The sequence below is a fragment of the Artibeus jamaicensis genome, unplaced genomic scaffold (genome assembly GCF_021234435.1).
Source record: "Artibeus jamaicensis isolate MK-2021 breed Jamaican fruit bat unplaced genomic scaffold, CSHL_Jam_final scaffold_3307, whole genome shotgun sequence".
In the NCBI taxonomy this organism is placed as follows: domain Eukaryota; kingdom Metazoa; phylum Chordata; class Mammalia; order Chiroptera; family Phyllostomidae; genus Artibeus; species Artibeus jamaicensis.
The window spans coordinates 8,259,801-8,285,584 of record NW_026522040.1 but is presented as its reverse complement, the minus strand read 5'-3'; the positions used below and the strand labels follow the sequence as shown (position 1 = coordinate 8,285,584).

Genomic DNA, 25,784 nt, shown 5'->3' with positions numbered 1-25,784 from the left:
GGTATTCACTGACATATCTATAATAGCAAAAAAATTTTGAAGAAAAACTGGAAATATCCTGTAACTAATAATAAGGTGTTCATTAGATTGTCTTTTTCTTATAATGTATACTGACCAGCTGTTAAAGTAATGTTGAGGAATAATACCTAATCATATGGGAAAGTATAGTAAATGGAATAAAATCAGTTTCATCCTCATTTGTAGTGTGTGTGGGTGTGTATATACTTAAGTGTACACAACACACTACACATGTACAAAGTAATGGAGAAAAAGACTCCAAAATGTTAACTGGTTATCTCCAGGTGATGAGGATGCAGATAATCTTCATTTCCCAAATTGTATACGATATTTTATTTTTATGACAAAAATACAAGTTAATTTAATAAAAGGAATTTTACTCCATTCTTATGTACCCAAACTTTCTCCCAATTTAAATGTATTAAATCTAACTATTTTATATTGTGTAGCAAAGTGGACATCAAAAGATTTTAAGAATTAATGGTCTACTAAGTACTTTATCTTCCTCAAAGGTTCTAAGTAAATCTCAGTATTACAGAGCAAGTTTATCCCTTAACCATTACACAGTTTTACTCCCTTTTGTGAGTTATACCTCATTTTATTCTATTAAACATTTCTATTTCAGCGGGAAGAAAAATGCTTTCCAGGCTTCTAACATCTAATTTGGTTTGTTATCTCCACAGACCTGGGAACACAAACTTTGCTAAAAACCAAAAAAAAAATCACATTTTGGAACAAATGCTTTAAATACCAATGTTTTAACAATGTATTCAATAATTTTCTCTTTAACTTGAAAGATTTTCGTAGGAGCAGAACTAAACTATTACAATTAAACTATAGTCTATACTTAACATCTTGGTCTTCCAATCACAACAAATTAAAAAATTCTGGAAGTTATTAACATCTAGGGAGTCTGTTTTTGCTAAACTTTATTCCAGGAAAATATAAGGATGAAATAAAATTACCCAAGTATGACACAGAGGCGGGGTTCCAGGGCTTTGTTTCTAAACTGACAGGAGATAGATACATCCTAAGGTCCAAGGATGTTTTAAGCTAAAGTGCCCTCAGAGTTGTCAGGCTGATTTTACCTAATGATGAGCAAGCCTAAGTTCAGAATGTTGATTAGAATGTTACTTAAACCACACCACCCCACAAGTTTCCTTCCCTCTGAAGGTACTGGATAAAAATTATCATGTATAAATGCATACCTTTAGTTAAAAAAATCAGAAATAAAATTTACAAATTTGACAAATCCAAGAGGCTAAAAGTTCATTAATCAACTGTTTCTGAACAAAAAGGAAGCTGTGTGAGCTTTTTATGAAGCATCATCTCTCCAAAAACCTTACCACCAAATGATTTAACATAACAGGATTAAATACAGATAAAATGGAAGAGCATTTATGTTTGGTGCTATACAGCTCAACTTTTTATCCACAGCGATTTCATCTTAATTCAATATTTTTGAGTGACCATTGTCTCAAATACTGCTCATTTAAGAAAAAACATGAGGTTCCTGCCTTTGAGAAGCTCTGTCTAGAACATTACTCTCAGTGTAAAGGAACTCAGACCCTGGGGATAACTTGAAACCCTGAACCACCCCACCCACCACTCTGCAGTCCTTCCAAAGCTTTCCTTCCCATCATATTCTTCATGAGCTTTCTAATTTCTGGTGGATTCTTTGCTCAAATTCATCCTGAGCACCCCATTATCTCCACACTAGCTAAATTATTGGTTTTCAGCTGTTCAGGGGAGTTAAAAACCAGTCTGAGATTCTGATTAAAGACATGGACTCTGTCCTCCAGAAACGTGCACAGAAATGCATATACCATATACTTTATTTCACTTCGTGAACGTAAGCAAAACAAAAAAAAAACACATTATTTAAAAAAGATTGTGCCTCCCTCACATTATGTTTTCATGAAAGAAAAATTGTTTCCTGAAAAAGATTAATTTAAAAAATTCTAACTGCTCAGTAGTAAATTTCAATGAATTTTGGCTTATTGAGTTGAAACTATGATACGGCATTTGACACAGCAACAAATACATCATCTCTGATAATCAAGTGCAACTTCTTTCTCCATGGCAACAAGTGCTGAAATCCTAGACTCAAGGGTACACAGCACAAAAGCAGAATTCCATAGCATGCTTTGTCATGTTATAGCAGCCTGTGTACTAGAACACTAACTTCCTCCAAGAATTTCAAGTTCAAGTCACATTATTTCCTCTATCTTCAAATTCAATTAAGACTTCTGGAGAGTCAGCAAATTTCTGTATGGGAGAGAAAAACATATTCTGTTCCTGGGAATATTCATATTCTTGGCAATACCTTTTGGAAAGGTGGTGACAACTGTTGATATGGAAAACAGGAAGGCACAATGATGTGTGGCTATCCTTTGCTCATTAGCAGGACCACCATGATGTATGCTTTAACATCATAGGTACACATCTGCCCTCAAAGTGCTATCGTTTTTTCTCCCATTTGAATATTTATTAAAGAAAGACAGACAGGAGAGAGAGAATTTAAAAGATGTTAATGCCCCGGTAGGTGTGGCTCAGTGGCTTGAGCTCTGGCCTGTGAACCAAAGGGCTGTGGTTTGATTCCCAGGCTAGAACACATGCCTGGGTTACAGACCAGGTCCGCGGTAGGGGGCACGCGAGAAGCTATCACATAATGTTGTTTCTCTCCCTCTCTTTCCCCCTCTACTCCCCTCTAAAAGTAAATAAAATTTTTAATAAATGACACCATTTCCAGTTTCCAAAAATCATCCCAAAATGGAATTCTTTGATGACATCACAGAGCACATGAAAACACGAAGCTCGATGCACGGAGAGGCACAACAGTTTCATCCATTTGTGCTCTGAACAGAAATGGCATAGCGCCCTTTCAGAAGCACTGCCTCAATTCTCTTTCACAGACTGTATTTAAGAACCTTGGCACCAAACTATCTGACTCTCCGCACCCCCAACATACACTGTTATTTCCCAACCAATGTTTTTGACATTTCACCCATCAAAAAACAAGGGCGTCTTCCTCTCATCTAGTCAAATGATGCCCATCCCTTGAGACCCAGACCAAAGCCATTCTGATATGCTTTCCCTTATTACTGCAGTCTGAAATGATTTACCCATTTTCTTAATTCCCACAATGTTTGCTATCCATGCGTCTTCTCAGAGTGGTTCTGAGACCACCAGCTTCAAAAATACACCATGATCTGTATTTTTACAAACACCAGTAAAAGCTGTGGCAATTTTTCCTGTTTTCACAAATCTCTTTTGCTCTTAAAAGAGTAAGTCATCCCACGTGCATGGAGAGGGGAAGGCCAACAAGGCTTACTGTTGCTGGAGTGACCAACTGACTCATCTCATTTGTCCTATCTGTACTCATTTGCACAGAAAGTTTTGATTTGTCAATTGTGTACTTGTCAGGTCTGTAATGTCATTGTTGATTGCTGAATTCACCATCATTATATGTCCACCCCTGTGTTTTTCAATCATTGCCTCCCAATTCCACAGCCATCCTACTGTTCTAAGGCTTCAGATGCTATTTTCTAAATAGCATTACACTCCATGAGAAAAAATTTAGACAGAGCCTGAAATGAAGTTAAGCATGATTAGATGGAAAGGACTACAACTGACATCATTTACTCAGATAAAATACAAAGTCACACATACATTCTAGAGGTGAGCAGTAACCTGAGGATCATCTCTTCTATCAGACTGACATTACAGATGGGGGAACTGTGGGAAATGCAGCATTTTGAAGCAAATAAACTAACATCTTATAAAAATCTAAATTTCAAAAACAAAATAGTAGCTAAAGCCCAAATTGTCCTAATTAGCCCACAGATTCAACATTAAGGATAAATTAAGGAGTTAAAAGAATTAAAGAATAAAAATGTAAAAGATGTAATAGATCAGACATCTATAGAAAGGGTACAAAAGATTTTCTCTGACATTGTTTAAGTAACAAGATGACCTGAACTCAACACTGGCCACATTAATATTTATTATTTATTTACATATATGCCAGGCATTAGGATGTTTTACATACATTAGCACAATTTTACTAACCTCTAATGGAAAAAAAGGTGCTAAAGAAGATAGTCTATGGTAACTTTGTAAGAAAAGAAACCAAGAAAGAAGAAAGCAAAAACTGTCCATGTATCTGCACCTTGGTCTAATAGAAAGGATGCTCTAAAAACTGAAAAATATCTGGTCTGAGTGGCAAGTACAGGGTGGGGCAAAGTAGGCCTACAGTTCTTTGTATAGAAAATAATACATAATTAATAAATAATAATACACAAATAAACTCTGTTTAGCTTACTCACAACTATAAACCTACTTTTGCCCCACCCTGTATATCCTGTGGGAAAGATAAATGTATCACACTACAAGAGCTGATATTGGTCAGAGAGCTGACTCAATGCTCATCTAACAACCTCATGATCATAATTAAGTTTTCCAAGCCGATTTGCCCACTGGGAGAAAATACATTACACCATAAAGATGAGAAGCAAGTGTGCCTGATCCCTCTCATTGCAAATTTTAAAAACTAGCATTGCAGTCATTATACCCCATTATCTATGAGGCTAGTTAGTGTGACACAGTCTTCTCACACCCAGTCACCTTGCTAGATGAACCAATAATCAGGGCCAACCTTAGAACACAGTGGCCACATCAAAGTTACCTGTGAGGCCTGGCAGGGAGGCTAGCCTGCCCTCTCTGTCTTGCTCTTCACCTCTTCAAACTATAACGCTGTATGATTTCAAACATGTACATGCAACCACGCACACACACATGCACACAAAAGAACCATTTAATTAGAAATGGAAATGATGAGAAAGGGGGGAACAAAACATAGTGTTTTTTCTCCATGTTCTAGAGCACCACCTTGTGAATTTAGAATTTAGTTTTTACAAAGGATAAGGCTGAGTGTGTGGGTTTTGTTTTGTTTTTTTAACATTTTATTTATTTATTTTTAGAGAGGGGAAGGGAGGGAGAAAGAGAGGGAGAGAAACATCAAGGTACAGTTGCCTCTCCTGTGTCCCTTGTTGGGGACCGGGCCCACAACCCAGGCATGTGCCCTGACTGGAACTCGAACCAGCGACCCTTTGGTTCGCAACCCAGTACTGAGCCACACCAGCCAGGGCTGAATGTGTTTTTTAATGGCACAAACAAGTATTTGTTTCACTTTTAAAAGAATCTGCCACCAAAACAAAAAAATTCAAGCAGAACTTAAGACATAAAACATCAAAATATTTCCCATGTCCACAAATATATATAATACGCAATTTCTCAGTGTGTTTTTTTTTCCTGTTTTCTTTGTCATTGTTTTCTGACAACATCTCCATAGGAGAGAGATCTATATACAGCAAGGTCCTAACATGACATCACAAGTCCTGACAAAACTTGCAGTCACAATCTCACACCAAGAATTACAAAGTCAGAATGCAATAAGAACCAATAGGACCTCATGTCAAGGGTTGAGGATAACACACACAAAACCTGCACTAACTAATGCTATGTACCTCAAGAATACAATCTTACATGTTCCACTAAATGAATTTTAACTATCATAATGGTATTATTGAAAAATACTTTTAATCTGGTTAACTTTTTTCCAATCAGTAGTGGACTTATAATTAATACAATTTTCAAAGAGAATTACTCAGTAAATAATACACTGAGAAGTCCTGCCATCTTTAGGGAGGGAGAATGCTGGGTAACTAAATAACTAAATTATTTAGCCCCACTGTAAGTACTTAACCTCTATGAATGCTATCATGGAAATTTGGCATGAGACACATTTTAAAAAATAATTTGTATTTTTTGGTACAGTTTCCTTAAAAGATCTAAAATCAAGCAGTTGGACCTGGCTCGTGTATGTAGCTCAGTGTATTGAGTGCTGGCCTGCAAACCGAAAGGTCACTGGTTCAATTCTAGTCAAGGCACATGCCTGGGATGTAGGCCAGGTCCCCAGTTGGGGATGTGTGAGAGGCAACCAATCAATGTTTCTCTCACACATCCATGTTTCTCTCCCTCTCTTTCTCTCTCCCTCCCCCCTCTCTGAAAATAAATTAAAAACCTTAAAAAAATAAAATCAAACAGTTCTGGTAAGTACCAATAACCTCTGAAAAATAAAGTGAAAATTGCATTAACAGATAACTTGGCCAAAATAAATGAAGAATGATCGAAATTAAGGATATATTTCTATAAGATACAGTTAAAAACTATTTCAAGAAACATAAAAATTATTTCTGTTATTTTTTCATATGAGAGTGGAGTTTTAAAATCTAGAAAATAAACACTGGTAGTTTGATATTTATAAAATCATTGCTTTTCACTGGCACTGAGCTATTAAACTGTTTTGTACATACCACAGAGGTTTTTACACAAGTCTAAAGGTAAATGATTTCCCTGAAAACTTCACTTGCCATTTCTTTATCAAATGGAAAAGAAAATATCCCAATAAGTCATTTTGGTAACTAGCAGTAATTACTATATACGTTTCATGTATGATTTTTTTAACTTCAACATTTATCATAAAATAAGTCAATAACCACAATATCTTTCTGGGAAGAAATGTGAAATACATTATATTGCAGATGAGGTACTCAACATGATATGCTAGAAACAAAGAACAATTTAACACTTTGTTCATTTCCATTAACAAAAACTGGATACCTGAATGACAGGCAATATAGTAAAAAAATGGAAAGTTCATGGACAAAGGAATAAAAATACCTGGGTTCTACAATTTTCAGACATAGTGTTAAAACATGATAAAAAACAAGGAACAGAAAAGTGTGTACAATATGCTAGCATTTGTGTGAAGGGAAATTATATTTATATGAGTATATATCCATAGAGCAGCTCCTGAAAGTCCAAGAAACTAGTGAACTGCTGACTCCGGGGAAGAGAATGAGAGAAGTGGGAATGGAGTAGAACAAAGACTTACCTTTCACAGTACACCTCTACGTACTGTTTTTCTGACATGCACATGTTATCATCTAATAAAGTAATCTTTAAGAGGTAGATCGCCTCCATTCCTGACTTCTTTACTAACTACATGTGTGACCTTGTACAATCACTTACCTCAATTTTCTCCACTTTAAAATAAGGTTATATTAAATCTCTTAAAGTCCCATCTACAATTCAACAGAATTATGGCTCAAGAGAAGGCATATACAAAATGCCAGGTGGCTAAATAAAATAAGCTTTACTTTGTGGTGACATACATAACACGACATTATAATTACTTATATTACTGCCTGCTCTGTTCCTACCAGACTAAAACAACATAATAAGCAAGAAGGTCCGGGAAGAAAATTCATATTTATGAACTTGATAATGTTTATCACCTTTCTATTCTCTATCAAAAGTAAAAGTCTGAGGTGAGCCTAATGTATGGTGACAGAAGATGGTGTGAATTTATGTGGTGGACACAGTGCAACACACACCTATACCACAGAAATGCACACTTGAAACCTGTATGATCCTATTAATCTACATTGCCCCAATAAATTTAATTTTAATAAAAAGTAAAAGTCTAGTTAATTCTTTTTATATATACAATTGCTTCTAAGATATGGACTCTCAAAATATGTTTTGATAAATTAATATTATTAAAAGCATATAAAGAGGTAAAATTTTTATGGTAGTTTAAAAATGAATCCTGAGATAGAAAAAAAAAGCTTCAAGATCACTCCTTTGTTCATTCCCATTAAATTAGCCCAAAATCTCCTAAAATCATCCATAATCTTCATAAACACAACACATTAACAGAACCACTGCAGCCAAAAGTAAAGCAATACAGCAAGTTTAGACCAGTAAAAGTAAGTCATGAAGAGTGGAGAACAGAGAATGGGGACATGGGACTCCCTCATTCATAACCCCACATGCTATAGAGTAAAACTGTTAGTTTAGGGTCTCAAAGGGCTTTAAGCTTAATCACGGTGACACTGCAATTAAATAATAATGCAATAATAACAAAAGGTGAAAATGAAAAATAAGTTCAGTGTTGTTGGTTCATCAGAAGAAGAGGTCACTGTGGGTTGGGGCCATGAGCACAAATTCACAGAAGAAACAGGACTTAGAAATCCGTGTGATCGGCAAAGTGGCAGTGACAGCATGGACCGAACAAAGTGAGCAGGGGAGTCAGTTCTGGGAGCAGGATGATAAATTACTTTTTGTGATAGATGGATTTTAAATAGTAACTTGGCAAAAATGCCAGAAATATTTTTCAAATATTGGGTTGCTAAATAGTCTTCATAGAATATATTACAAAGAAGCAATGACAGGCTGGTAATATATCAAAACTCACTGACCAGACTGAAATACAAGATCAATACGCATCTAGATGTAATTTTTAATAGGGCAGAGCCCTGAAGTATGAGAAAATTAGGCATACAGGGTGTTTGGCAACCCTCTTCCAGTATTTTCTTACAAGTATTTAGTATCATTTCCTATCACAACCTTCATTCTCAGGAGTCATCTCCACCCCAAAATACATATAACCAGGATAAAGGAGGTGCCTGTTTTACTTTTCCATTGAATTGGACCTGGTTAATGAAATAAAATGCTATGGGTTTCACTAAATTTAAAAAAATGTCAAAACAGAACAAAATAAAACAAAAAAAACTACCCTCAGTATCTCAGTGGTCTGGTGATCCTGTAAAGATAAAGGAATAATATCTAACCACTTAACTTCTGGAAAAATATGCAATGTAAGTTAAACATATCCATTATTTCATTTTAAAAAGTGTTTGTGTTTGCAACCCATGCATTCAAGTGTGTGTTTTATTGGTAACACACTGATAAATCTGTAAAATGTTGAAACAGTATGAGAAAGAATATCAACAAATATAAAGGTTAAGCAAAGTCCTCAATGCAGAAAGTATATATTCTAAAAATATATTCCACTATTCATTTGTTACAAGCCTTTGCCTAACTGATATTACCTTTATTCAATAGCCTCTTAATGATTTACTGAAGTAAGAATGGATGTATAACCCTGATTGGTGTGGCTCAGTGGGTTGTGTATCAACCCACAAACTGAAAGGTCACCAGTTCAATTCCGGCTCAGGGCACATGCCTGGGTTGGAGGCTGGGTCCCCCCCAGTTGGGGGTATTCGAGAGGCAACTGATGAATGTTTCTCTCATACAACAATGTTTCTCTTCCTCTTTCTCTCTCCTTTCCCCTCCTTCTAAAAATAAATTAAAAAATAAAATCTTAAAAACAAAAAGAATGGGTATATAGAGGCTTGCCATAAAAAAAAATCCATGTTAAAAAACAAATTTATTTTAAAAAGATTTGAACCAGGTACTGAAGTTTGATGATTTAAAATGATTCTGTGCTATATCATGTGCCTTGTGTTATTTTGACATGGACATGAGGTTTATATTAATGCCTATTATTGATAAATTTAAAATTCAAGAAATAAGAAAAAGAAACCCCTTTCTAAGCATTAGAGCAGAAAACTTTAAAGGTTTTTCCTCATTTTACTACAAACTGTAAGATTATAATAAGTGTTCTTTTATTATAGCTATCCTTTTCTTCAAGTCTGTCACCATCTCTATTATTGACTTCCACGTTTAAGGGTCATAACTTACCCATAACATTTACTCTATTAAAATTTGAAAAAGTCTCCTCGGATTATTTTCCCTTCAAAAGCAGATTTTAAGTTAATCAAAATTTATATAGCTCAAATGGTACACAGACCTACACTTTCAGTATTAAATCATTGATTTGTATACCAATCAAGGCTGACTTCTTAAAGGTTATTTTGTATATCCTCCTAAATACCTCTTGACCTGGGCAGGGTAAATAGGCTGCTTCATTTCAGTTCTGGGGTTAACAAAAACCTCCACTTGAATTCTAGTGGCTATCTAGATGGCAAGATCTAAGTTTTACTGTTAGGTTCTCCCTTCAAAAAGGAGGTGAAAAGAAAGTGATTCCACTCTTAGGAATTTATCCAAAGAAACCCAAAACACTAATTCAGGAGACTATATGCACCCCTATGTTCACTACAGCATTATTTACAAGAGCAAATATCTAGAATTACCCCAAGTGTCCATCAGTAATCAAGTGGATAAAAATACTGTGGTATATTTACACAATGGAATACTACACGGCCACAAAAAAAGAAGGAAATCTTACCCTTTGTGACAACATGGATGAACCTTGAGAGTATTAGGCTAAGAAAAATAAGCCAGTCAGAGAAAGACAAGTACCATATGATTTCATTCATATGTAGAAGCTAATGAACAAGCAAGTAAAATAGACAGACTCATAGAATATGCTGACATATTTTGGGGGTGGGGTCAGGGGGGAGGGTTGGAGGACTAGAGGGATTGAGCAAAAAAAGAGAAAAAGAGAGAAAAAACTGAGGAACATGAAGACAATATGGTGATTGCCAGAGGGAGTGGGCAAGGAGAAGTGAAAAGAGAGTAAAGGGGGGATAAGTGGTGATGGAAGGCGACTTGACTTGAGGTGATGGACACTGTACAGTGTTTGTACAGACGATGTGTGTGGAACCATGTTCCTGAAACTGGTATAATTTTGTTACCTAGTGTTACCTCAATGAATTCAATAAAAAGAAAAAACAAAATTGGGAGAAACCAGTGAGGGTCACAGGAACATATATGACAGTGCAGGACCTAGTTTTTATTAACTGCTATTTTAAATATGCACTAGTCCAAAAAGTGCAATTTGAAAAAGTAAAATTAATATATTCAATCATTTGTTCAATGTTTACTATCACATTTTTTTCCTGTAGAATCTGGCTATGGATATGAAATTACTTAAATTTATTGTATGGATTATGTAAGATTCTACTAGTTTACCCAGATGTCTTCCTCTTACTTTTCAGAAATGGTTTCTGCTGTGGTCAAAGACATGGGGACTAAATCACAAACAATTCCTAGACAGAATAAAGCTATGGGACTCAACAAACCTTGTTCAGTCCAACAACACTAATTGATTGTTTCATATTTGAAAATAAGATATTTCATTTTTAAAGAAATAATCTTTTAAAATAGGTCCTACAGACTTTTAAAAGCCCTCTAAATACAGCACATGGATTAGTTCACATTGCCTAATACTATTATTACTTAACTATCCAGTACTTCTTTTTTAAATTGATTAAAATTTTAAATCTTTATCGTATTTTTCCATTGCCACTTAGTCCCCTTATATATACCACCCCCAGTACAAGTATTTCTTAGAGTAATATCAAATGCATGTTCTCTTACATATTTTATACATGGCAGTGGGTGTGGGGCATGGAAGGTAGGGTGGGGAAGGTCACAGAGAGAAAATCAGGGCTAGCCAAACATCATTTCTAAATGAAAAACTGAAATAGGAAGATACTGAACTAAATTAAATAATAAACTAAGAGAACATGAGAAGTGCTATGTTGTTTCTATTTATTCTTCCATGTAATCTCTTCAAAACCTATCGCTGCAACAAGCACATGTACAGTGATGACGCCTAAGTCTCCAGCCCCTACACAATCTCTCTCCTGACTGATAGTCTGTATATCCTATCCCTACTAAGCATCTCCAATTACATGTCCCACAAGCAACTCAAACTCAACACACCTAAACTTTACTTCAACATTTCCCCCAGAAAGTGTTCCTTTTCCCATTCCCTACCTTAAAAAATGGTACCAGCCACCTGCCCAATCAGAATGACTAAACCTGAGAATCATACTAAATTTCTTCTTCATCTCCACTGTCTGGAAAGTTCTACTTCTGAAATAATTATGTACCCATCTCCACTGTCTCGTTGTAATTAACTAAATTTAGACCTCTATCATTTCTTAGATTTCTGAAACTGGCTTCCATTTGATTTCTCCACGACAAATATCCTCTTACCTCCACTCCAATTCAGTCTCCTCAATGCTATCAGATATCCCTGCTTACAACCCTTCAACAGTTACCCCTAATCTTAAAAGTATAATTCATACTACTAGGTACATAAATCTTTCTTGATTTGGCCATTGCCTTGTCTTATATTACTTCCCTAGTCTACATGCAGTCTCATGTCTCTGTAGCTTCCTGGAAAGTCTTCTGCCCAACTAACTCAAAATTCAACTCAAGAATGAACTTAGGAATTATGAAAAGCCTTCATTGATTTAAGGGAAGACTTTTCATAATTAATATTCCACTGCTGTATATCCTTATAATGTGTTCTTCTTCCATAGTACTTGAGAGGAGAAACTGAGTTTTTCTCTGTAACCCTTACACCTAATTTTGTCTTGCACAAACTAGGAGCTCAATATGTCTACTGAATGAATGAAGCAAGTCAACCTAACACAGTGAAAGCTGAAGAATCCTCCTGAAATGCTTACATTTTTTACACCCCTTCAGGGTCAATGGGAGAAAAGTTTAATTTTCTCATTATTGCTAATCTGACCCTAGATAATATTTTAAACAATTTATCTTCTGTCCACAATAAGTTTGTTAAAATGAAATCTTTAATCTTTAAAAGGCAAATAAATACCTCATTTCAGACACAGCTGGTCCTACAAGTAATAATGACTTTAATTAGCAAATAGTACAAAGGCTTGCATCACACAAGAGGCTCAAAAGGAATCTGGGTTGGCACAGCCTTGCAAATACCCGTTTGGCTACATACCTACAGTACCACCTATGAATCAATTTAAAAGGTAAACAAATCTAGCTGCCATCACCGAGGGCTCCCAAATCTACTGTAGTTATATCAGCATTAGTATGAGTGTGGGGTAATATAATTGTTAAATCCCATCCTCAGGGACATGAATGCAAGAAGCAGAAGGGAGAAGCCCATTACTATTCCAGAAAGGCTAGAACACAAACCACGGATTCTTGAGAATGTAGAAAGATTCCAGGACCCTATAACTTCTCTGCCTTTGCTACCTCCTGCTTGCCTATACTGATTTATCTATCAACTACCCACACACTCAACAAATGTTTTTTAAACATTACTATGTCCCAAGCATTGTGGTAGGCACAGGATCTACATAGCTCTCCCTAGTTTTTTCCCCTCTCCAGTCTCTTATATGTCTGTTCAATGGGAAGATAGATGTTAAATAAAACCATTCACAGATGTAAGCATAAGTACAAACTGTATTACATGATAATAAAAAAATGAAGCAGAACTATCAGAGAAACATACTTTATTTTTGAATCTTTGAAAAAAAATTTTAATCCTCACCCAAGGGTATGTTTATTGATTTTAGAGAAAGAAGGGAGGAAAAAACATCAATCGGTTGCCTCCTGTATGCACCCTGACTGGGGAGGGAAACTGCAACCTAGGTATATGCCCTGACTGGGATCAAACCCACAAACTTTTGCTGCAAGGAACAATGCTCCAACCTACTGAGCCACCAGGCCAGGGGAAGGAGACACACTTTAAATTGTCTTTATTTAGAAGTGGTATTTAAGCTGAGTCCTGAGAATAAGTTAGTCAAGTGATAAAAAGCAATGAACATACAGTAGCAACAGACAGTTCTGAGAGCAGCTTGGAAGACAGATTAGAAAGGGGTCAGTTAAGTGACTACTGCAACAGTATAGGAAAGATAAGAGTCCAAACTAAACTACTAACGGTGGAGGGGGAAAGGATCCAAATGTGAAAAACATTCAAAGGCAGGATGGACAGGCACTGATTGCTAATTAGGTAAAAAAAAAAAAAAAGTGTGTGAGACAGAAAGAAGTCCAATTATTTCCTAGGATTCTCATTAGCCTAGGTATGTGGGGGGCTAGAAGTGTGAATGACTGAAATAGGGGACACATAAAGAAGGAACGAGTTTAAAGGGAAGATAGATAAGTGCAAGTTTCTGTTGCACTTAAGATACTGGAGAAATATTCATGTGGAGATGTCTGACTTGCAACTCTGAAAACAATGGTCTTTAAAAAATGATCCTAGAGTAGGTAGGCTAGAAAACAGGTCTAGGGTACCTTCACAGAAGTGCTAAGTGATGCTCTGGGAAAAGATAAATCATTGAGAATATAAAACAAGAAAAGTGACTAAGAAAACTCTGACTTATATTTAAACACCTAGTAACAAAAGCTACTGCAAAGAAAGGAAGAATCAGAGTTCACAGAAACATCTACCACCTTCTAGGTATGATGCTAGATATTAGGTATATAAGTAAAAGACAGATCTACCCTTAACATGCTTACAGCCTAGGGGAGGGACACAAATACATCATTTCAGTATAGTCATAGATGGGGCACCTTAGAAATACACAAAGGGGAAACCCAGTCAAACCCAGGAGTTCTGGAAATACACACTGGAGGAGATAGTGTCTCATATAAGGTTTTAAGATTGATTAAAATCATGCAAAGAAAGTTAAGTGAGGGCAAACCAGATGAAATCAAGAGAATAATCCCAGACTTTTGGAATGCTGAGCAGGATAATGTGTTTAAAAAAAAAATCCTGGAAGAAGCCAAGAGGCTGAAGTGATTTAAACTGGAGTTACTTACACTTATTTGTGAAGTCTAATGAACAAAATAAACTGACAAAATAGAAATAGGCGTGAATAAATGGACTAGACGGGCAGCTGTCAGAGGGGAGTGGGGAAGGGGCAAGAACTAGATGAAAGAAGGTGAAGGGATTAGCCAAAGAACATATATGCATAACCTATAGACACAGACAACATCGTGATGATGGCCAGAGGGAAGGGGGTGGTGAGTGGAGGCGGGCAAAGGGGGTAAATATGGGGACATCTGTAACAGTGTCGATATAAAAGTAAAGAAAAAAGAAAGAAGTTACTCCTAGAAGAAAATAATAAACCCAGAAGATGGGAAAAGTGGACAAGGGGTGTTTGGTAGAAAATTTACAGGTTGGGGGCAGGGGGCGGAATGTTACAGAAGAGAGATTGGAGAAAGCTGCCAAGCTGTATGAGGATTTGGGAAGAGAGCTGGGTAAAGAGAATTTACATGAAGTTTTACTTTATGTAATTGTATCTTTTGACCTTAGATGACTTCTGTAAATAGTAGAAAGATTCATTATTTTCCAAAGATTCTTTGAGCTTGTCTATTTATTTTGGATATATCAGGCTGAGACCACCCAAGGTGACCCAGTTTTAAGTGATCATGAAAATCTGGAAAAGGTAAATTTGTAAGCACTAATGGTTGTAGAAAGGTCAAAGCATGATGGGAAAAAAGGCAGGCCATCAGATTGAGCACTAAGTGGTCATCGATGCCCTTCAAACTTTCAGTAGAAATGCAGAGGTGGAAAATTGCAGATGGTTCACAAGTGAATGGTGTACACATGACTCTATACTATTCATTCATTCAACAAATATTTTCTGAGTGCCTACTACATACTGGGAACTATCCTAGGCAAGAGCTTATTGCCTAACAGAAGACAAGGAAATAGATTAGAGGTATAGTGAAAGCAGAGCAAACATGGAAGTTTGACAGTAAAGGAAGGACTAATAGACAGCGGTAACTTCACTGAAAGTAGAATGAAGGGGAAGTTTACTTCTTGGCTAAACGGAATTTGAGCATGTTTGTAAGCTGAGTGGGAAAAGCTTGTGGAAAACGAGACAGACGATGAGAAGGGAGGAAAGAGAAGAGAATAGTTGGGGGAAGCTCCAGGGAAGGAGACTGGCAAGGGTAGAATTGTTGGACTTGGAGAAGTAGAACAGCTCTTCCTCCAAACAACCAAAGAAGGAACAGAAGACAAAAAAATAATTGTGAAGCAAAAGGAGAGCATAAAGAAATGTCCTCTTCCTTTTGCCACAGCACAGATAAGGTTTGCCTCTTATCAAGGAAGCAAAACAGGGTTAGAGGCTTTGAGGACAGTCTAAAAGTTTTGAAGTTTGCAATGTGAAAACTGGATAAGTGAAATAACTAATAATTTCCAATTTAAGATTACACAGATAATGGAAGAGGCAATCAATGACTGTACGCTTGCTTTGTTTCTATCTGGAAGTAAAATATAAAGTAAAATGTGACCTATATTTCACAGAATTCAGGAAGCATAAATTAAACAAAGCTAAAACTTAAAAAGAATTATCAAAATATCACAAGTGTACACCCATACAGTGCATGATTGATTATGGACTACTTATCAGAGAATACAGTCAATACAGCACTCCCAGAGTTTGAAACCTGTCACTATTACTTAGTAGCAATGGCAGAATCAAGGAAGCTCACAAAATGAATGCAGGTAATAAGATTCCATCAGTAACAAAAACAAAGAGGAGCTTGCAAGCTTGCAAGTAGAGAAGCTATATACAAGGGGAACCACCCCAAAATGGAACTTATTTATAAAAAATTGTGTACTTATTTACATGTATAAACTTTAGTCACCTTCAAGGTACTTTCCATTTGATGGATACACCTATTAAGGCATTTTTTCCACCACTCAAGTTTTTGAACTCAATGATTTTGATGCCTGTTAGTACTTCTGTTGTTGTTGTTGTTTTGTTTCACGTCTCCCACACCTGCAAAGTTACCCTTTGAGGACTTTTTTCATCCAGGGAAACAAAAAATGTCATTTGAGGAGAGATCCGGTGAATAGAGAGGGTGGGGCACAAGGGTCATGCTGTTTTGGTCAAAAACTACTCAACACAGCACAGTTTGGGCAGGTGCACTTGTAAATCACCAATTTACAAGCTGAAATGGCAAAAAGCACCAGAAGTGTTCAAAAATTTTTCACTGAAGCCAAACACAGCCTCTCACACCACCACCAACTAGTACACTGACACAGATGGGTTCTTAGAACACTCACCTTAGTGGGGGAAGCCTGTACTACAATGGGCCTGACCTCCAGAAGATAATTCAGGGTTTTCTGGGGGGTCTCCCCTTGTGTATTAAATGAGGTACTGGAAAAGAAGCTTAAAAGCAAGGACATACTGTGGGCTAATGTTAAGTCTGAAGATAACTGATTTTAATGTTCCTGCCTTCCCTTTTTCCTTCCTTCCACATGCTCTTAGCACCTGTTCTATGCCAGGTACACTGTGAGGCACTGGTGATACAAAGAAAAAACATGGTTCTTGCTTGTAAAGTCAGAATATGTTCATGTGCCCATAGCCTAATATTTACAAAAACAAAAAAAAACCCTCAAAATGTGCTCTGAGTTTTATTACCCCAAACTCTACATTGTTCTATAAGACATTAACCACAAAGAAGCAAAATATCAAAAAGGTCAACAAATATTTCAACAATTAGCAAAAAAAAATGTGCTGCAAAAGTGGCAGTATATTGAAGACCCATAAAATGACATTGTAACAATAAACTTGTATATTTTGGCTTTCTCATAGATGTTACATCTGACTTTTCATTAAAAAGGTGGATTAATGCCAACAAAAAGGCAATGAACATCAAATGGCAAAGCAAGATAACCAGAACCTAATGCCAAGAAGTATTCCAGCAGCAAATCATCAATTTTAGTGATCACTACAACAGTAATACATGTTTACTGAGCTCTTACTTGAGCCAGACATTGTGTTAAGTATATTATATGCAATATACCATGAAACTTTTATAAATTCCTACAACAAACCTACCTATAAGGTAGTTTTTAATACTATTGTACTGACAAGAAAAGTAACGCTTAGAAAAAGTTACATGCCTAAACTACACAGCTAGTAAGGTAAAGAAGCCAGAACTTGAACTTGGGTCTGCATGTTCTTAAAAAACCATGCTTTAACCACTGTGTGATTCTGTTTCCCCCAAATTATGGAATAGTGCCAGGCTCACCATGGACACTCAATAATGTCTGTTGTTGAAGGCATGAGTGCGAAGATATAAAGCAGCTACTGCAGAGTGAACCTAAATGTGGAAAATACAAATAGAAAAGCAGAAGCAATATTTTAAGGGTTCACCTAATCACCCAAACTGTGAAGCATAATTGTGGGTGTCTGGAAATTAGCAGTAACTGACAGAATGGCCTGATAGGCTGTTACAGGAAATGTGATGGCTCTGAGTGAAAACTTCAGGCTGTCCATGATTCTGCAAACCAAAGATAGAAATAGCACCAAGCAGTTTAGGAAAGAAACTGCAGATGCTTATCAGAAATCTCTTTCCCACATTTTCTGAACATGGAAAGGATTGTTGGTGATGCACTGACATAAGAGTCAAGCTCACACATTACCTTTAATTTTATTACCTTCAAAATGGAAGAAAGTCATGTGTACTGGAAAGATTATTACATTCTAGTACTACCCAGATCCCTCTTGCAAGATTCTCATCCTAAGATTCCTTTTATTAGCTCCAGGGCCATGTTTTATTCCAGTGACTCTGCCACCATGATCACCAATGATAGGACCAACAGAGAGCACCTGTCCCAAGAGCAGCCAAACAATGAAGAACAGCCTATAGCCAGCAATCTATGAAGAGGCCTGGCACAGGAGGTTTGCCCAATCTAACTGAACCAATCACACTTTCTCTTACAGTAGTCTGAACTCAAGCTATATGGACAGGGAACGTAGCTGGAAGACACAGAGAAAGTAAGCAACAGAAGTAAGGAGGTAGTAATAACCATACTGAGAAGACAGAATGAGGTAATTCATTTTCAAAAAAGTAAAAGCAGAGTCTGAAAGGGGATAAGAGCAGCAGAGAAGCAATACTTCCACTGCTAAGACGCCAACACCTAATCAGTAGAATTACATTGATTTTTTCCACTTTCTATGAAATCTACATGGCAAAGCCAGTTGGTACAATTACCACTAGAGTCCCTCCCATAAGGCCTGGCCACTTCTATCTCACTCATTTCCCCACATAACGCCTTCTAATAAACCTCTCCTTACTAGCTATAGACCAATGAAAACTATGTGCTTGCAACCAAAAAAATAAAACAAAATAAAAAGCATAGCTCAGTATTTGGATATATGGGTGCACATGCACTCACACACCTGCAGTTAGATGACATGGTAAATCAGGTGGTGGCTGGTAATACAAGCACTGTGGGTTTTGCTTCCATCTTGTAGCATCTGTGGTTTAAATTACTGTGCTACTCAGCTCTAGTTAACTTTTAGAAAGAAGGGCCTTCAAAGAAACATCTTAAACCTTAAAAATTAGTAATTCCTATCATTACAATTATTCACTTAAAGATTAAAAAGAGATCCAGGGAAGTTACAGAAAACAAAACCATCTCTTAAAAGGGAAGAAACTTAAAAGTTTCTTCCTCTTGTGCATGTACAGATCTGTCTGTGTCCATATGTCATGGCAAATAAGTGATTTTGTTCTCTTACAGTCACAAGAAACAATAGTGGACTAGTCAAGACAGCCAGGCAAAGAAAGGGCAAATTGGAAAACTTTAAAAGTGTTTTGAGGAAAGTTTAACTTTAAGATACAAATATTAAAAATTACTTTTAAATTTCAAAAAGTATGTTCCTGTCTATCTTTATGGAAGCCCCATATCTTATTTCCTCAAAGCCTGTCCATGCAAAGAGAAGGATGCTCTGAAAAGTCTCAAACATCTACGAATGCCCAGCATGGTGGATTCCAGGGAACTCCATAAGTAACTAATGATCAAAAGGCATGAAGGTGACATGGCCATCCTCCTAGAGCAGCTCATATAAAACAACCCTAACAAATTCTATCTCATAAATTCAAAGAAACTACATAAAAATCCTTTCCTTCCTTAATTTTTTTCCATATGACTCAGTCACTTGAGCACACGATGTTCCTAGTGCTTCGCTATTTTCTTCTCTGAAGAAAAGCATTCCTTGCTTTTTCTTCCCATCCACAAAATAAAAAGCTACCCAGTCACAACTAGCAGGTACTTTGGGCTTTAGGTCTAAAAAGGCACCCAAGACAGTCTCAACTTTAAAAAAAAAATACTTTGCACAGCTTAGAAAGAAAGTTTGACTACAGTCATAGTTCCACTTCTCAGAGTTAATTTATTTTCAGGATAATCCCACAGATAAGAGGAATTTAAAGCAAATATTCAACCTGAGTTGTAATAACAGTTCTATGCACTTAAGGTTTCTTTTGCTGTAATAACTTCTCCTCGATCACCATCACACATTCTATTGAAAATGTTACCAGATTACATAGAGCAGGACACCCAAATACACTGCAAGTTATTACTGTTCAAGCATTCAGTGGAGGGCGACGGGGGATTGTTTATTTTGGTTTGGCTGTATTTTCAACCACACTCTACTATTCTACTGCTTAAACATTATAATAATTTGTGTGTCAGGAATATGCTCCAGACACCTGACACAAGTATTTGAGTATCAGAAATACTAAGAAGCCACACAAGCCAAGTGTTGGAACCCCAGCACTTGATCTGAAGTTTCAGGATATGAAAGGTCATTCAAATCTAGAAACAAGGTTTTCTGGTGTTGCAAATTGTACCGGTCCCTAAATCCTAAAATTTCTAAAATCATCATCTTATTGTTAAAAATGCAAGATCAACCAACAGTCAGGTGTATGGATAAACCCTCTCAGCAGATAATTTAACAGTACTTGGGCCTCAGCTAAAATTTGGAGTACTGCCACTTAAGACTACCATTGGCAAAACTGTTGAAAAGTGCCATTTCTTCTTATCTCTTCATGACACACTCACCAAAGAAACTCCTGACTTGGCCTAAATTGTGCTCTACTAAAGAATCTACTCTTTCCATAATTAAATGCTTTCTTTCAAATAGCACCTACTTGTATTTTACAGAAATATTTCAGCTATGTTCATTAATATTTATTCCATGTAAATATTTTATACATGACCAAAAATAAAGTATTTGTGACAGGACACATAATAATGGAAATTTTATGACAGAGGGGTTACTTTGGGGAGTAAATATAAAAACAAAACTTATAACGATTGTGCTTACAACCACCTTTTGCAAGACAAATGAAAAACTTGTAAGAATGATAAAGTAGTAATATTGGATTAGAATTGATAGAAAATGATTATTTTCAATGGCTGAATTAAACACAAAAGCAGCAGCTAAAATATGATGTGTAACAATAAAGTTCCCTCTTTTAATGCACATTTTTCTAAAGGGGTAATAAAGTTCCACATTTTGATCACTTAATCATATCTAACATTTATTGTATCATGTCAGGCATTATTCTAAGTATTTTAAATGTTTCTCAATTTATCCTCAGAACAACTTATGAGGTTAAGAAATATTGGGATCCTCGTTTTATAGGTAGAGTAATAGGGCACAAAATGTTGAAGTAACTTGCACAGTGCACACGGGAAAGAATTTGTGAATCCAAAAATTTCACCATCTGGCTTCAAAGCATCACACTAGGCTACCAATAAGGTAATAGAGTGAATGTGCTTTGCAAATGGTAAAATGTGCAAATGTCAGGGGTACTGATCAAGGGCACATGATTTAGAGTCAGACCTAGTGTCAAGTCTCAATTCTATAATATGCTGCTACCTATGTGAACTTGAGTAAATCACTGAGCTGCTATAAGTTTCAATTTCCTGTTCTATAAAATGGGGAAAAGGAAATGACAGTTCTTACTTCATAGGGATGTTGGTAAATTAGGGAATGTGTGTGTGAAGGATTAGCAGAGTGCTTGGCATACGGTAAACACTCTATGAATGCTCATTATTATTAGCTAATTCTAAGAATTCCTTCTTATTATCATAAACTCTCACTTTAGTACCAGTAGCATCTTCTAAAATAAGTGAAATCTATCAACACTGAGATACTATAAATCTATGAAATTAGGACCCCAAGTCTCCAAAGAATATGACAGCACAGTTTTGAAATGGAAAAAGCTCTTACTTACTTTAATATCATTCAATTTATTTAAAGTGCCTGGGAATACAGCAAAATGTGCTGGGCACTAAACAAAATTATTAACACATAGTCCCTGACTTCAAAAATGCACAATCAAGCAATTTAATTCATCTGAGTAGGCACAAACAGAAAAACCTCCAACTTTAAGCATTTTCCCAACCAGATGCACCTATGTTCCCCTCTGTGGGGCAGTAGTAGTGAACACATGGCAGAAGAAATTGCTTAAGAATATATAGTAACCCTGACAAATAGAATGCAGAACATTAAGAACACTAAGGAAGAAATGAGCTGACTTCCCAATGTCTTACCTTCTCAAAAAATGTTTTAGTTACCATGGTACTAAGATCTCTGTTAACCAGAAGAAAAAAATAGGAAAGAGTTTAGAACAAGGTCAGAGAAAAAGGCTGCAGAAACTATTTATAAGAGGAGAAATAAATTTGGGAAGTTAGAAAAGCAAAATAATTGTGAGTTTAAGTGAAATATGTTTTCTTTTGTATTCTATCATGTGCCAGATGATTAGAAACTAAACAATAGCAATTTAGATTGTTAATCCTTACTTCTTTTTAATCCCGAGGTTTCCATTAGCTCTGAAAGTCAGAAAAGAACAGCACAGAGCGCAGTAGGATTCTAACAGCAGAGCTAGCATTATGCTGCTCATATCCTAGAGCTTGATTTCAGATCAACTATGAAAACCATGGTTGTGATAGCCCTGGTACTCTATGGATTCCATTAGAAAAATAACTTCTAAAACTCCTAAGAATCTGGAATACTTCCAAGGGCCACTGCAAAAACCTGAAAACCTCATTTCCAAAGTTTACAAGCATTTCTATCTCATCTTCAGTGATCATGCTATTAGAAGAGATCTTCTGCAACTTCACAACAGGAAATGATATCCACTTACACCTCTCTATCTGCATACCCAGTTGTCTTAACACCTGGGAAACTCTTCTATCACCACAGCCTCAAGTCATAGCAAGGCAGCAAACATTCCTGCTACTGCATCCATATGCCCTTTAAAAAAAACTAGGAACAGCCTATTGACCACAAAACTATTTAACAAACACATACTCCTTAAAAAAATGTTAAGGTACTTTTAAAAAATACAAGCAATCTATCAGTAGAAAACTTAGCTCATATATACAAAATCAGGCTAAAAATTAAATATGGGTAATTTATATAATCTTCAAGAATATGTATGTATTCTTCCACGTTTTCCTCTTGAAATAGGCAATAAAGAAGAAAAAATACAAGACATGAACCAGCGGTCACTGTGCATTCTAGGTACATCTGCATATCTTAGTGAATACCTGCCCAGTGTTGGCCATACCTCATCCAGCTCTCACTTATACTATACAAACTTGAGAAGATGAAGCACAAGCCATTTCTTTTGTTTCTACTCTTCCATCACTTAGGGGAGGAAGGTATATTAAGGAAGAAGGATGAGTTGAATTCTATAGAATAATTCTTTAATTGAGCAAATAGCAGCAAAGGTGAATATTATTTGTAGCCACAGGTCTTTATATATTATAAAGTTTCTGATGTAGGTCTTTATATATTATAAACAGTTTCTGATGGTTCCTTTGACTCCCTACAACGATAACAAATAGTGCTATAAATATTTGTTTATATAGCTTATGTGCAAAAAAAAAATCTTCCAGCACAAATTTCCTAGATCTCTTCTCAAGAATCTCAAGAATGACAGAGCTCAAAAATCAAACTTAAACTAAAAAATAAGAATGAAGACTAGAAAGGAATAGGAAGAACAAAGAATTTTAATCACTTCTTACTTGTTCATTCTACCTTAATAAACTGGTCCCAGTTTAACCTCTAACTTCTATGTCCAACCATAATCTCTTTGGCTACTATGATAAAATATTCCTAATCTCTCTAGGCCCTTCTAATGTAAACCAGGCCTGAAAAAGTGCTGTTTTTCCTCACTGGGCCACATAATATTTTTGATAGTCCCTGAACCCTCAATTCCACCATCTAAATTCCTGTTCTGTGGACCTAGAGCTATGACAGAGAAGATATGTGGGAACAGATGAGTAAAGTAAGGAAATTCCAGCAACTGGGCTACCCTCCACAAAAATCAAGCTATTTCTCTTTCTTCCACACAGTTATTTAGCAAGTAGAGCAGAAAAGAAAAGTCTGACATACAGATGAAAGGCTGTAAGCAAACAGCTACCGCAAGCTTTTTAGGACTCATCTTTTGGTTATAAGTACTTAAGTCTTATCTTTGGAATATGTCTTGTGTGTAGGAATGCGTAAAAGATAACACCTTGCAAAAGTCAAACATACAGGTTTAATAATGTGCAACTAAAGAAGATGGTTTATAAATGAAATACCACCTACACATTTAGTTCCCTAAATATATTACACTATTAATCATTAAAGTTAGACCTATAAGTACAAGTTTTCCATATGTGGAAAAGTAAATCTGTTTTTAAATTAAAGAGAAATTATAACTCTAATTCTTAAAAATAAAACTATCAAGATATAATTCAAGTGTAGCTGCTCATAGTCAATGAATATATTTAAATTTGATAATAAAACATTTAAGTTTCAACCAATGCACCTTTGTTGAAGCACATTTAGCTGAAATAACTCCAAGTCTGGTTTATTTCCATCACATATAGTACATTTTTCCAACATGAGCATGTACATTCAATATAGAACATTTCCAGCAACAGTTACAGTCTTTCTAGTTTCCTTTCACAGTATATTTTAGTGCAAAGCACTGGGAAGGGTAAATGTTTTTCTAGCTATAGAAATATTTTATTATGACCTTGTGGATCTTCAACATTTTAAAATTGTATACAAAAAGTATATAGATGGACAGGGTCCCTCCTAAATACAGGTGTGAACCTCTATAAAAACATGGTATATTCTCTGCTGTACCTTTTAAAATTATAATTTGACAAAAATTACTAAAAAATAAAATATTCCCTAAAAAGTACAAAATATCAATACATAAACCCTGTCCAAAATTTCATAAAGATAAATGTATTTGTTTTTCCTAAAATCTTGATTATAAAAATGAACAAGGAATCATTATTTTCCAAATTTTACAGTAGGAATCAAATATTATGTAAAGTGGTCATTTAAGATTTTACTTGGGAGGAAAAAAAAAACAGGGTTTATGCCCCATCTGCCTTTTTTTTTAAGCAACATTTAAAGAAATAAACTAATATAAGAAGTGGTTGTGCATGGATTGTCTGCATCCATAAAATATCAGTAAGCTACTTACTACCTTCATATTAACATTAGTAAATGTGTGGTCTTTAAAAAAACTGACAAATTAACTTGCTTCTATCATTAAAGTGCTTTGTATAAAACTTTTTTTAAAATTGGGAATGTTAAATTTTCATAAAAACCTCAGATGTTTACAAATGAAAAATATAATGATCCATGGATGAAAATGAACTAGAACTTTCCTGTAGTATATATTTTAGAATGAAATTTTCAAATATTTAAGTGCTGGAGAACAAGTTAGAAGTAAATGAATGTAAAAATAATGACAAACATTGAGTAGGCTAAATATGTATAATGTGTTGATACTAATTTGTCTTTGGTCCTAACATACACTCACTAGGAAATCATGTATCTGTACAATCCAGATGAAAATTCTGCCAAATAAGGTGGAACACAACTAAAATCACTAAGATATAAAGTCTCTGTCAATTAAAAATCACCAGTGGTGATATTTTCTTCAGGTTGTTCATCACTTCAATCAACAAATTGTTTGGAAAACAAAATTTGCAACATTTCTGTAGAAACTGTAGACCAAATGCACAAGGTCAAAGGTGGTTAACTGATGGACTGTGATGACAATATGTAATGTCACAGCTACTTCAAAAGTGCTGGAAAAGGCAGTGCCTTTGAAACAAGTGGTTAGATGATAATCACTTTAGTGAGAAAACAGCAGTTACAGTCAAATATTTATAAAAACTTTTTTTCCTCAAAATACCATTTGAAGACGTTTAGTGGTTCTAACACCAATTTAAAGTCTTTCCACAAAAATGAACTCCAAACCTTTTCGTACATCACTTGAAGTTATCTGAG

The 25,784-nt window shown here is 35.7% G+C and overlaps 1 protein-coding gene across 4 annotated transcripts in view; it reads right to left on the bottom strand.

Annotated features, from left to right (window-relative positions):
* Positions 1-25,784, bottom strand: part of ZNF800 (zinc finger protein 800) — a 50,804-nt gene that overhangs the window by 3,983 nt on the left and 21,037 nt on the right. The window contains exon 6 of one of the 4 annotated variants that reach the window (XM_037137153.2): positions 24,006-25,779. The exons of the other annotated variants lie outside the window; for them this stretch is intronic. Coding sequence (XP_036993048.1) covers position 25,779 — 1 coding nt within the window. The 3' untranslated portion in view covers positions 24,006-25,778. Of the gene's footprint in view, positions 1-24,005; positions 25,780-25,784 lie in introns of those variants that run through there. 4 annotated transcript variants of the gene reach the window in all.